The sequence below is a fragment of the Orbicella faveolata genome, unplaced genomic scaffold (assembly GCF_042242905.1).
Source record: "Orbicella faveolata isolate gen_17 unplaced genomic scaffold, um_ofav_v1 contig_4, whole genome shotgun sequence".
NCBI classification, from domain to species: domain Eukaryota; kingdom Metazoa; phylum Cnidaria; class Anthozoa; order Scleractinia; family Merulinidae; genus Orbicella; species Orbicella faveolata.
Window position 1 is genome coordinate 2868109 of NW_028301569.1, and position 13928 is coordinate 2882036.

At 39.4% G+C, this 13928-nt stretch overlaps 2 protein-coding genes across 6 annotated transcripts in view; one reads left to right on the top strand and one right to left on the bottom strand.

Moving 5' to 3' along the window:
- The first annotated feature begins 303 nt into the window (after positions 1 to 303).
- LOC149100937 (heat shock 70 kDa protein 12A-like) lies at positions 304 to 7802 on the top strand. Of its 2 annotated transcripts, XM_089275981.1 has the most exons (5): positions 304 to 1121; positions 2808 to 3124; positions 3610 to 3834; positions 5282 to 5459; positions 5876 to 7802. In XM_089275981.1, the coding sequence occupies exons 1-5, from the start codon at positions 1109 to 1111 to the stop codon at positions 6949 to 6951; spliced, it is 1809 nt and encodes a 602-aa protein (XP_089132107.1). In that variant the 5' UTR covers positions 304 to 1108; the 3' UTR covers positions 6952 to 7802. The 2 variants fall into 2 exon arrangements, with proteins under 2 accessions (XP_089132107.1, XP_089132106.1); XM_089275980.1 differs by having other exon boundaries at positions 304 to 3124.
- LOC110055351 (uncharacterized) overlaps positions 6984 to 13928 on the bottom strand; it is a 53096-nt gene continuing 46151 nt past the window's right edge. For all 4 annotated transcript variants that reach the window (XM_089275984.1, XM_089275983.1, XM_089275982.1 and 1 more), the window contains one exon: positions 6984 to 10401. In XM_089275984.1, coding sequence (XP_089132110.1) covers positions 10018 to 10401 — 384 coding nt within the window. In that variant the 3' untranslated portion in view covers positions 6984 to 10017. The remainder of the gene's footprint in view (positions 10402 to 13928) is intronic.

The following is a 13928-nucleotide window of genomic DNA, read 5'->3' on the forward strand; positions in this document are numbered from 1 at the left end:
ACGATCGAGAATTTTGTTATAGATACGATTATTAGTAGTATTGGTATTATTAGTATTATTAGTGTTATTAGTAATATTAGTGCTATTAGTATTATTAGTACTTATTATTATTATTATTATTATTATTATTATTATTATTATTATCATTATTAACCATTAGGTCAGCGCGTCCCTTGCCGTAAAAATCTCTGGTTAGATCTTAAAATTGTAAAGATGATGCAAAAGAAAAACACAACAAACAAACAAAAACGAAAATTAATCAACACAAGTTTTAAATTATGGTATGGCAGCTTGTCAAAACATGGTTGCGGAACGTCAAGCCGGGAGAACAGAGAGTCCACACAATAAATTGCTTTCTAGTAAATCACAAAAAAGCTCAAAACACTTTTTTGGCCGTAATGTTACTCAGATGAAGGTAGCGGGAGAGCTTCCGGAAACTTTTCATTTTTTTTCCTTTTTTGTTTCAGATACGATTGTAAGAATTTTTAAAATCAAAGAGTTATAACGTTTGATGGTTATCGGTATAATTACCTGATTTGCATATTTGCCCATCCCATATAGAAAAAGTTGTGCATATTTAGATATAATATCAAAAGGGCACTATCAGGGCGATCTTGCTCGTTTTCGGTCGAAACTGCCCTAACAGTATGACTACAGCTGAGAGTACCTTCTTTTGTACACGAAGATGCTCCCAGAATACACAAAGTCACCAACTGAAAGCTAAGCAAACTATAGCAAAACAAACTTTTAGCGATTTTTCCAAGACAAAACGACTGATTTTCTGCCCTAAATTGTCGGGCTAGTCTTGCGCTGTAATTAGCAAAAAGAAGAAAATGTTAAACCGCCCGGTCTTTTAAAGCTTCTTCCTACTTCTTGGTAAAAAGAAAAAGAAAAAAAAATTGATCCGGCTGGTCGCTAAGGGCGCCCAAGGTTTCCGAGAATAAACGGATGTCGACCATTCAACCAATCGCAGCGTCGACGTTGCCATTAGGGAAATTTCCCTTCTGTTCTTGTTGATTCCCGTGAAATAGATTATTTCGAGTAGACTCGAGTTTAGTCTGAATTAATAGTTCAGACATCAAGCATTAAGAGATCGAGGACAACAATCATGGCATTCAAAGGTAGGAGAATCTTTATACAAGTAATGTAAGTTGACTTTGTTCCGTATGGATAAGCAGTAGACTAGCAGTAGATCGAGTAAGTGGTGAACGTGAAACTAGCAAACATATTATTTTAAAATAATTTCTATTATTTCCCCACAATTCATCAATTGTGACTTTGTAAAAAGTAAACACAGAATTACCTGATTTTGGAAGCGAAATATTCAGTGTGCAAGCGTGCTCTAAGTACCACTTTTCAAATATGTAACTCTGTATAACAAACTAATACTGTGGCAGCTAGTGATTTCTCAATTCGCTTCTGTATTCTACAAGAAAACGGACACAAGTTAAATCAACAACCTGAGAGTGTTTAAATAAACAAAATTGTAAGTCAGATGCTTTCGAGGTTCACGGCAATGTGATCTAGCTAGCTCATTCAATTATGATATTTACAGTGTGCTTTCGCATTTTGTCTGGTAGCCATCGTGAATTTGTTGCACTTTAGATAAATAAATCAGTAACTTGTCCTTGTAGCTTACTTCTTCCTAATCGCACGATAAATAACAAAGACAACAAATTGCATTACGATTTATGTGCCTGATTTCCATGAAACACTTTCTGTGTAAACCGGAAATGGGCTTGGAACACACCGGAAATGCAATGATGTAAATGGTGCTTTAAAACAATTAAAACATACAGGCACACGTTACTTGCTTACTGCACTTACTTATAAATCACTTATAAAATTTCTCTTATTCTTATGTTTTTATTATGAGCAAACCAGGTGTACTTAGAGTGTTTTTTTTTATCATTATTAGTTTTGTTGAGACGGAGAAGCGAAAAAGTTACCCATGTAGGACTACAATAGCTTCACGAGTTCCCTTTTGTGACGGATATGTCGACGAAAACAAACCGACTATTCTTAAACCATGTTTTGATAGATTTAAAGCAGTAGTAGATAACAGACATCTTTGGGTAATTTTCGCTCCGACTCGATGTGTTTTATTCGACGCTTCACGACTCGTCGCTTCCTTACTAAACTGTATGTTGCCACAATTGATGCCTCGCGTCGTGAAATGTCGAGTCGGACGAATATGTATCTCGAAACGCAGTCCATCTAGGCTATAGCTACAGATTCCAGAAGACATCAGGTAAGTTAAATTTCTACCATTTTAATTCTGTTTACGAGTTTTTTTCGAGTATTACCTTCTCCCGTTTACGAATATAAAGCCTGTGTTTCCCTATGTCAATTTCCTGCAATGCTACTGTCACGTCCGAGCGTGTCACTCTGTTGAAATCTATCGGCAGGCCCGAAAGCAAGCTCAACGAATCCTGCCACAACGTTGATGGCGTTTTTAAACCCGCATCATAAGATATATATCTTAGTTAGATTCATCTATTTTAGTTCAATAGGACAGGTTAAAAGAGTGGCCAATGTGTAATAATTACAGTCTTGTCTTTAAATTCTGAATCACATTGATACTGCGGGCGTCTACAGAAATACGACAAAGCCATGCCATCATTTCCCAGATATTTTCCCAAGATTTATCTGTGGTTGTTATTAATTAAGTTTGAGAGAAACCGTGGTACGAAACAGAAATCTGTGTCAGGGACTCATGTTTTTCTTTGTCCCACGCTCGTGTCATGTTGATCAGTTCACCTTTCACATTTTCATGACGTTTGTGAACAAAATATTTCTCTTTGCAGCGTTTGAAGGTTTAGTATATTCTGAAAGCTCAAGCTACATAGCAGTAGTTGCCATCGACTTTGGGACAACATACAGTGGGTTTGCCTTTGCCTTTAATCACAAGGAAGGAAAAGGAGGGATCCACATGAACAAAGCATGGGGCCATGACCAGGGGGGTGCAACTCTCAAAACACCGACCTCTCTACTCCTGCGTCCCGACGGTCAATTTGACTCGTTTGGATACGGAGCGGATGAGAAGTATGCCAATTTCGTTTGCGGGGAAGATAGAGAGTATCTATACTTCAAACAGTTTAAAATGAAGCTTCATAAATCAGAGGTAAATCTCAAATCTGCACTGAAGCATGAAACTTACATAAGGTTGTAGACTCTGTTAAGGGAATAAAGGTCAGGAGTCATCATTTGTCTTGTGGGACGTCCCCGTACAGGCCATGCAAGCGAATACCCCATCACCAGCAGATTGAGTGGTTGGAATCAATGCTGGGAGCCTTGAACAAATGTAGTCCCTTTATTATTTGTTGTCCAAAACAGGTCAGAAACAGGTCAGCGGCTTTAGGCAACCTTAGCCCTTTGAAATCTGCATTTCTTTACCTGTATACCTAAAAACTAGCACTTGAAATCTCATCGGCTACAACTTTTTTTTTTTGGTTTAACTGATCGAAAACAAACTGCATGCTAAATCACGGTGACGCCCAGTTATAATTAGCATGCATGATAATACTTTATTAAACATCATCGTTGTAAAAATACTGCTCATATTTGTTTTCAAACATTCCAACCAATATAATCATTTATTTGTAATAGACTTTGGACCGTAATACCAAGCTCACGGCACGAAATGGCAGAGAAGTGGATGCCCTACATGTGTTTTCTCACTCGATAAGATACCTGAAAGATCAAGCTATTGAAATCATCCAAGAAAGGACCGGTGATGAACATTACAGTGCCAAGGACATCCAGTGGGTTATAACAGTTCCTGCCATTTGGAAACCCGCGGCTAAGCAATTCATGAGGGAAGCTGCTTATAAGGTAAAATATTACCAAATTGCGGCCAAACGTCTGATGATTACACGTCATGTGACGTCACATTATGTCAGGACAAAAAAAATTCCTCATATTGTAAGACAAGCCGGCTGATACAAACATTATCCAGGAGAGGGGTTACATCCACATATCCCCAGCCTCACTTTTACTACACTAGGGTCAAGAATTGGAAAACACAGTTTTTATATGTACCGCAGCTAAATTTGGGATGCTACTTTTCTTCTGCAATGTTACGGCTACTCTAAAATTAAATACCCCACTCATGACCTAGTCTGGATAATTCAAGAACTCTGATACTTACCCTATAGTCATTACAGCCCCCAATATATAAAATGCGGGCTACAGCTATTTTAAGGTTTGAGGGTTAAGTTTTCGCCGGGTTACAGTCCACAATACAATTTTTTACAATAACTGTATATTTTCTTGCCCGCTGATTGACTCATTTTTATCATCAACAAGAGTACAGACAGATAAAAATTTTAATTTATGCAAGCTTTCAAGTTCAATTTTCAGCTGTCAAACTGACAACTTTTTAACCAATGAGATTTCATGAATTATTTTAAGTAGCCAATCAAAAAGCGAGAAAAGCTATTAACAATGTTCGCGTCATTTTGAATAAAATTCACTTATCTTTTTTTAAGGCAAGTTTACGGCGTCTTTTCCCCTCATTTATTCCCGGCATTTGACCATTTTGGGGTCTTGTTATTGTAAAAAACAAATTGACGTCAGTTTTTTTATGCGTCTGGTTCCACAGCCACTTTGATAATGTTATGACACAATTTATCACCAATAAGAGGACAGACGCATAAAAAACTGACGTCAATGTGTTAAACCGACCGATTACATGTTGCTTTCCTTGCATGCACAATTCCATGCCAAGGTTAGGGAAGTGATTATATATGGGTTATTGTCCAAGCGTTATGTCAAGATGGCTGGATATAGGCGAAGTTCGCTTTTTGTGTGCTTATAGACCGAGAAGGAGTCGGTGTCCCCCCCAAAAAATTGAACGAGGCCATGCAATATCCAGCCATCTTGACCGAGCAAGCTTGGTCTATAAATGATTTATTATGCGGCTTTCGGGGCAAAATTTTCTTGCAGGACACGGCGGGTAGTGCCGAGCAGGCAAGATAGCCCTATCTTACCCTCTTGGGTAGCCAATCACAGCGCAGGATTCGGTTCTTTAGTTCTTGCTCGCTCACGGAGCTAAACATACAATAACAAAGGAAAACACAAACCTTATTACTACTTACGAATAAGCTGATGTTTGGTATGCAACCGTGACTATATTTGTAAATAAATTCGCAAAGCAATTCAAGCATCTTGGCTGTTCTCCAATATATCTATTAAACCAAACCAAACCACAAGGTAGAACCGGTGATGTACTTGATAATTACTTTATGTTCACATGGATGTCGGTTTAACTTTTTTAAAGGCCGGAATAGCATCAGCTGATAATCCTGAACAGCTGCTCATAGCCTTGGAACCGGAATGCGCCTCTGCGTACTGCCGAGAAAAAAAGATGAGAGAGTTCTCCAGTAAGAAGGGAGATGCTAGTGTATCTGAAGTCTTTGCAAGGCCTGGATCAAGATACCTAGTGATTGATATCGGAGGTAATGAGAATTTCTTTCTCACGAAAATTACTCTACATATTTTTTTAACAAGTTCTCTGCCAGTATACCCCAGGCTTTTTCTTTAAGCAAAATGATTGGTTGCGTTTGTCATTTAACCAAAAATTCCAGGAATACTAGTGGAAAGCAAATGGGGCAATCCTTTTCGAAAATTTTGTAAGAGTGAGCACAAACAGCATCTCTTTCGGTTGGTCGGAATACCTACCATTACAGTGCACCTGCCCACTTGAAATACTATGTTCGAGGAATAAGAAATCAAGCCTCTTCCAACCCTACACCTCGGAAGTAAAACAGGAAGCCAGTGAATAACGGCGCAGCCAATCGTCAATTTCTAACACTGACTGCAATTGTCCTTTATGCTACCGTTTCCTGCTGAACCAATGGCTTATTTTTCATAGGTGGAACTTTAGATGTCACAGCTCATGAAATCCTGACAAATGGCAATATTAAAGAAGTCCATCAAGTGACAGGAGGGCCATACGGTGGAACAAAAGTTGACGAGGAGTTCGTGTCCCTGCTTAAGAAGTTCTTTGGAACTAATGTTGTTGAGATATTCCGTGCAAACTACCCTGGAGAGTGGCTCGAGCTGATGAACGAATTTGAAATGAAGAAAAGAGGACGTCGAGCTTCAGAGGGTGAAACAACAAGAATTCGACTTTCTCGCACTTTTACTTCACTGGTCTCAGAGCATGGTGGACATGATCTCGCAGAACGGTTTGCGAGTTCCTGTGCAGTTGATGACGTAAAATTCGTCAGAAACGAATACTTGTGTTTGGGATCCACGGCGATGAAAAAGTTGTTTGATTCAGTGATTAAAGGGATCATGGAGCACCTGAAAAATCTCTTAAAAAGCCGTGCCTTAAAAAGAGTGGAAGTTTTCTTTCTGGTTGGGGGATTTGCAGAGTCCGTGTTACTCCAGGACGCCATTAAAAAGCAATTTAGCAGTCAGTTTACCGTCCTTGTCCCTAACAACGCCGGGATTGCGGTTGTTCAGGGAGCGGTAATGTTTGGCCAAAGACCTGGCATCATTGCTTCCCGGAAAATGTCCACTACTTATGGTATCGAGGTTTACAGTCTGTTTGATGCTAGTATTCATCCCATCGACAAAAAGGAAGAATTGGAAGGAGTTACCTACTGCAAGGGTTGCCTTAGCGTTCTTGTTAAAGAGGGTGAAGTTGTTCAAGTTGAAGAAAGAAGGCATTTCACTTACGCACCCACAACAAGTGGCCAAACGTCGTTCGAGGTTGAATTTTATGCCCCCAGTAATCCAAATGCAAAGTTCACAACAGACCCAGAAGTTGGCCCATCCATAGGGAAGGTAATAGTGTCTTCTCCCGACATCTCCAAGGGAAAGGATCGCGAAATCAGCGTCTGCTTGTATTTTGGGGGGACTGAGATTGAGGTCACTGTAATTGATGTGACCAGCAAAAACACTGGAACAGCCTCCCTAGATTTTTTGTATAAACATACTTGAAGACTTGAACAAATGAGTTTTAAAGCTACATATACATGTACAAAAGGTCTTTATTTTCTGGTTGCATGGCAGAGCCAATTGTTTCGTTAAACAGTGCGGCTGCTTTTCAATTATTGTAGTTTGTAGGACTTAACGGTTTATTAAAGTAACAGATACATACTGTAGATGCTAAACGCTACAGTAATTGCTGATTAAGGTTCTTTAAAATCATAGTTACTAGTAAAGGGCAACACTAGATAGCACGGGTCTCAGTTATTGGAATAATGTAGCAACTAATACATACAAACGCAAGTCGTAAACTAAATGGAAACCCTTGGTAACCTTTGTAATTGGCGAAGACTAACAGTATTTGAATTTTGTGTTTTCCCTTGAAATTGTTATATTAATCAAATTGCGTTAATTGATATCGAAGGGCATTGAATTTTGCGCCAGTAATTAATACTCTTTAAAACTATTAATGTCACTATAACTATTCTTATTGGGTAGAGAGCATACATATAATTCGCACCTACATCCAAGCGTGTTAACCTACCCCGAGAAAATTATTTAGCTCCAAAAGATTTTGCTGTGTAATGTTACTTTATTATTGTTATTGTTTCAACCGATCTATTTCATTTAGTTGTCAATGATGCGCATTTTTAAAGCGAGATGAACTGTGTTAAACATTACGTTGCAAGATTTTGACGAGACTTAGCAAACTGAGTATATCTTAGGGAATCTGTCAAAGCGGTATGTACAGATGGGAGACGACAAGGACTTACCGACTGTATGGGAATAGTGATAGTTGTTGAATATGAATGCCTCCTAATGATATTCATAACTCAACTATTCTAACAACTTTGACATTCAACGATTTTTATTCTTGATAATGATGTTGGATCAGCATCGAAACGTCGAGTGACGTTACTCCTTATATTCCTTGTTAAATGTTTTAACAAGCGACTGACATTTCGAATAGACCACTTTCGTATTCTCGGTATTGGCCTGGAACTAGCTTGTAACTGAGGCTAATGCGTGGAGTCTTTTAAAATGCAAATGACATTTAAAGTGCACCTAACCCCAAAACTTTTTTTCGCTAAAACGAATCTACTTATTATTTGAAATCCTTCTGCGAAAAAAAATTTGGATTCGGTTAAATGCTCGATTTTCTGTGCCCCGACGAAATCTCGAAAATAGCTCCAAATCACCGCCGTTTTGTTTGGCGACCGAGTTTGAGAAGAATGGGTCCAGCGGCTCTTGTGACGTCTACCCAGGAAGGTTGAATATCTCACGTCCTCTCATTTCCTTCAGGATGGTGCAATACACATTCGAAAAGTGTGCAGAAACGCCTCCCAGGGGTGCTGTCGGCTGTTGCAGCAATATCCCAGATTTAAAGAAAGATATACTGTACAATTTACTGACGATGATCGGCTAATGGTACAATAAAGACGTAAACGATGGTTGATTTTGTCGAACCGAAACAAGCGAACTGAGTCTGTGAGAACCATTGAAGAACTCTCACTGGAATTTGTTCCGCAGACTTTCAAACGCTATTTTCATAAACGTTCTGCTTAAAGCTAACCAGCAATTTGTAGAAATACTACCGACAACCCATATCTTCCAATCCCGCAGTATTTATAACATAAGCGGCAAAGTTGTGTGATCAATCATGATAAAGAAGCGTTACGACCGATGTACTGATATGTAAATAGGTCGCAACTGTACGCCGCTAACCAACACTTCTTTCTCTTTCGATTTAGATAAAAGTCGAAGATTAATCCTTTAGAATAACATGATAACAAAATTTTTAGACTCGCAGAGTTTTTCGCAGGTTTGGAAATCAGCAGTGCGACAAAGATTGTGTGCAATAGCGTCGCAAATATGACCGCGTAACATTATCTGCCGACCGCTTAGGCAACACATCCTTTTCGCTTTTCCGACGAATTTCACTGCAAACTTTGAGAACAATTTACATTGGTTATTTGGAGTTACGACTTTAAACGTGTGACAGTGTCAAATCGGTAATTGTATGAAATGTTTCCTTCCGCCCTGCTTCCCTCAGCTTCAAAAACACAGATCCAAACAGTACGATTTTCAATCGATCGAAGCCAGTGTTTTAGAGGTCATCAAGTCTCGAAAACTACAACATGTACATCGTTCTTATAAACATGAAGCATTCAACAGAAAGTAAAACACAAACTGGATTTTATAGAACAATCATACCTTGACAAAATATATTCTCGCTAAGGACAAATGTAAACGGCTAGAGACACGTGTGGGAATCTTATGCTTTAGGTGACGAAATTACCATCAAAAGCAATCCTTGAGTTTTCTTTCATGCTTTTCGTTTGCCTACTCCTCCACTTCGTATCTAGCTTTCCATTCCTAATATACAAGCAGCTCGTCCGCAAAGAAGTCTTCCCCTTCGTCGCTTGAAATATTGTAAATTGCTCTCAAAACTCTAAGAAGTGAGTTCACAGTCGTCGAACGTGCTCGATCGAAGTTTATTTCGGAGTATTCCGAATCGAAACTTAACTCTGGCTCCAGTGACGAAAAAGAAATGATTCTGAAACAAAAGTTGGACGTTTTAGTCCCAAAATATATTGGAACGATTAGTTTTGTTTTTCATTTTCTCGAGCAAATACAGAGAGCTGACTGAGGCGCCATTGTGTTTGGTTCCTGGGTAGACGTCATCAGCAACCGCCTCCCTAAAACGCGGTCACTCAACACTTCAAGCGCGACTTAGAAAGGGCATAGAAAATCGAGAATTCAACTAAATTCAAAATTTTTTTCGCCCAAATGCATTAAATAAAGAGTAGATTCCTTTAGCGAAAAAAACTTTTGGGGTTAGGTGCACTTTTTTTCTTTTTAATGATATTCCCCCGCACGAGCTTCCATTGCAAGCTAGTTCAAGTCCAATACCGAGAATACGAAAATGATCTATTCCAATACCGCACAGCGTTTCGCTCAAAAAGAAATTAAAGCAAACAGACAAACTAGAAACCTTCTTCATGTCAAAAACATTGCCTTGTAGGTTTTTTGCATTCGGGCCATGGATGACAGCCATGCCTAAACAACTAGCAGTTTCTAGATCATTGTAATCTCCTCCTTCACCTTACAAAGAACTTCCCCTGCACGAATAAGTTTTCCTCCTCCATCTAGCAAGGCAGGCCATAGGTAACAGGCAATCTCCTGCTTCTCGTCTGAGGCTTGTCCTTCATTTGTAGGGAGACGTGTACACATTTCTGGACTGCTGTGATATCCACGATTTATGTGAATATCCTTTAATGTGGAGGACTGGTACTCAAGTTGCATGGGTGGAGCCTGGGTAACCATTCGCCACGTTAGTCGGATGCACGCCTTGACGTAACCACTGAGTTGGGTTAACAAATAATCGGAGGGTGAGAATTTACATGAACTTTCTTTACTGTGCCATTGCCGCCACTTATCCGTAATTTTTCTCTTTACACCCTGAAAGATAATGAAACAAGGAGGTTTAGTACCTCAGTAAGCAAGTAATTTCTGTTAGTTAATGTATGATGCACGTCACGATGTATTGTATATGGTGTGTGTAGTCATCTGTTACATTCTTTAAAGTTTGTAGGTACAGTGCATTGTGTGCTTTTGAATGTGGTTTTCCAGTGTTTATTGTTCTTATGGCTGTTTCAGGCAGCCGGCCGGAGCACCTGCTTGTAAATTGATATAGTAATGCGAAAGACGTAGGTTGTTTATGAAGTGTATGAGTAAAAGATTTATAAAGTTGTTGTTGTTGTTGTTCTTTAAAATGAAACGGCTGGGAGTGAATCGTGATATCTGTTTCAGTAATACCCAAATTAGTGTGATTTATGTAACAATAGGCAATATTCTGTGAGTCTGATCAACATATTTCTTTTTCACCGTGAATTAGCAGACTCCATATGAAGTACTTTTTTTTTTCTTTTTCCAGTTCGCTTAGTGTAAAGTTCGTCATTTACAACCGGCTTAATTTAACTCATTTACGCGCACCAGAGCCAATGTAGAGCCAAATTCGGTAAGTGACGTTTTCCATGTGCTAACTGTTGAAACGTTTAAAGTAAAGAATGATCATCGCAGTAAACCTCCAATTTAAGTAATTGGAAAGAAGCCTGAAAAAAGAAAATCAGGGCTTCAACGGGATTCGAACCCGTGACCTTCGCGATACCGGTGCGATGCTCTACCAAATGAGCTAGGAAGCCACACACTGGGAACGAGGTAAATTAGTTGAGTTCATATCTTCCCGTGAAGAGTGAAAAATTAATTGACCTCGCATCCCAATGCTTCCTAGCTCAGTCGGTGGAGCATCGCACCGGTATCGCGGAGGTCACGGGTTCGAATCCCGTTGAAGCCCTGATTTTCTTTTTTCAGGCTTCTTGTTTCCAATTGCTTAAACTGGAAATTTAGAACGATGATTATTCTTCACTTTCATCTACAACCGCAGTTCAAATATGAATTATTTCATATACACTTGTTGAAACGTTTGTTCTACAAAGTCTTCTATTCTTTGAAGATGCCAAAGATAATGTCGCAGTCTTCGTTGGCAAACGCGACTTCGAACCCCAGTAAATTAAAACCAGTAGTTTGTAGCCGTTGTTCAAGGATTTGAAACGTACAAGATTGTCATGAGAACGAACTAAACACTCTGCCATCCTTCCCACCCAAAATAGATTTCTTTATCACCCAGATTCTGGGTGGTCAGGTGACCAACAGTAACCAGGTTCTCTCTCCTAAGCGACAAGGGAGGCAAAGCAGTGAGAACCAGGCATCGAGATTAATTGAATGTTTTCCGATGTTTTGCAAACTTATGAAAAATACTGCTGACTTTTTCGCTCAAAGAAAATTTATTACTTAAAACTTGCTTATGTCGCAAAATTGTAGGAAACCATTTTAGTGGCCAGTGTCAATAAACTGTAAAACACAAAAATAAGCTGATATTTTTCGGATACAAAAACTCCAAGAAAATTAAGCTTAGCTGTATCTGTGGCTTGAGATCTGCATACACTTGCATAAACGAGGTAGAACTGGGTGTGATTCATTAAACGCACCCAAAGGCAACACTATTCTTTCTTGTTTTTTTTCTAGTTATACTTAGCCGACACACATGCTTATGACATTGTTAGAAGCATGTTACAAAACCCTGCTACCACTAACAGACCCACCCCACTGAGTAAATAGAATAGACCTTACCGCGATCCCCACGAAGTACCATTAACTTGTGGCGAAGAACCATCAATTTTGAGGCTTTTCATTTACATTTACCTACTACCGTGCACAGCTTTAAAGACTTGCAAGGTTACACAGTGGAAGCTCCACTAACTATCACGTCTCTGCAACGGCCATACTTTTTTCTCCCGGCGGACGGTCTATATATTTACTCTTTTTGACCTTTCTATCACGGTCACCTCTCCAAAACGGCAACAGCGACCAAGCCGCGTCTCACCTGCTAAAAACCACTCGATAAAGACCAGTTAATGACTAATGAACGGTGTGTACAAAACTCCATCTTTTTTTAAATAAAAGGTTACGAAACTTGATCGGTACTGCGCGTCATTGGTCTTTGTTTGCGTTTGGTTTCTGATATATTTGGATCGTTTAATGTACTTATATGCTTTAATAAGCAAATCATTTTGTAAAAATCATAATGTTGGGACCCCCGGAGGGAAAAACACTGCCTCGACATGACGGCCACCAACGGCGATTTCTTCTGTTCTTAAGGTGGCCGTTGCGGAGAGGTTCGACTGTATAAAATTGTGTCACAACGAGAAGGCTATTGTGTTGAAAACACATTCATCCAATGAAAAGTAAAACCTAATGTTCTTTTTTTTTTTTTGTTAAGAGCCATACAAAATTGACAAAACTGAAAAAAAGTGATTGTAGCGGAGCTCCTGCGCGGCGAAAGCGCGCGCGCGGAGTCCCATACCTTAGCTCGGTTCTTACGTCGTATTTCTGCCGTGTCGAATTCAATTCAACGAATTAAATTCGACAGAAATTCGACGTCTGAATCAGCTGCCGCATTTCTGCCCCACGTTCGACTGGTCTTGTCGCATTATCCGACCGAAGTGCGACACCGATTCAAACGTCGAATTTCTGCCGTCAAATCTAATTAATACATTATGTTTAAAATGTATTGAGCATGCGTAAATTTGGTCCCGCCAAAGAGAAAGAAGAAACTTGACCATTCTCTCGATGAAACCTGAACATATTGCAAAACAAACAGCTGCATTGTCAGCCTTCTCCTTCTCGTTCCATTGGCGGATAATTTTTCGCAAAATTTAAGTCCTTCGTCACTCAGAATCTCGGTCCGCCATATTGAATACTCTACATACCCGACAGTATTAATTCTGAATTAAGTTCGACACAAGTGCCCCACATTTCTGTACGTACGTTTGTACGACACTTGCACTGCGCGTGCGCGGGCCGAGCCCTATAACGTGAAAAATAAAAGAGAGTAGTACCATAAACATAGCTACATCTTTGATATTGGACAAGGCATCTGCTGACCAATATCACGAGACCATATTGCGGGCTCAGTTTAAGATTTCATCGAGGTCGCGTTTTTTGTTGGCCGCTGTCCAGGTAAGGCTGGATCGTAGGCTCAAGCTAGGTTATTACTCTGGGGGAGTTAAGGGGGTTGCCTACAAAGGCAAAATTTCGGCACTAATTAACCCCTGACGCGTTGTTGACTTTTCTTCCGAGATATTCCTTGCACAATGTTCACATGGATTGGTTTATTAATTAATTAGTTATTAATTGATCGATTTATTTACAAATAAATGCCTTTTAAGGATTAAGGAGTATCACGAACTGCGCATAGTTTTGCTTACGAGAGAAACGACATAACTTTATGGCCGTTCCGAAAACGCGGAGTGCAGAGTGTAAAAATGAATAAATAAATAAAAATTTAAAAAAAAATAGAAATAAAATACAATTTTAGGCTTATAGTAGCTCAAATAACAGCAAATAACTCTCCTGTATGCCTTTTG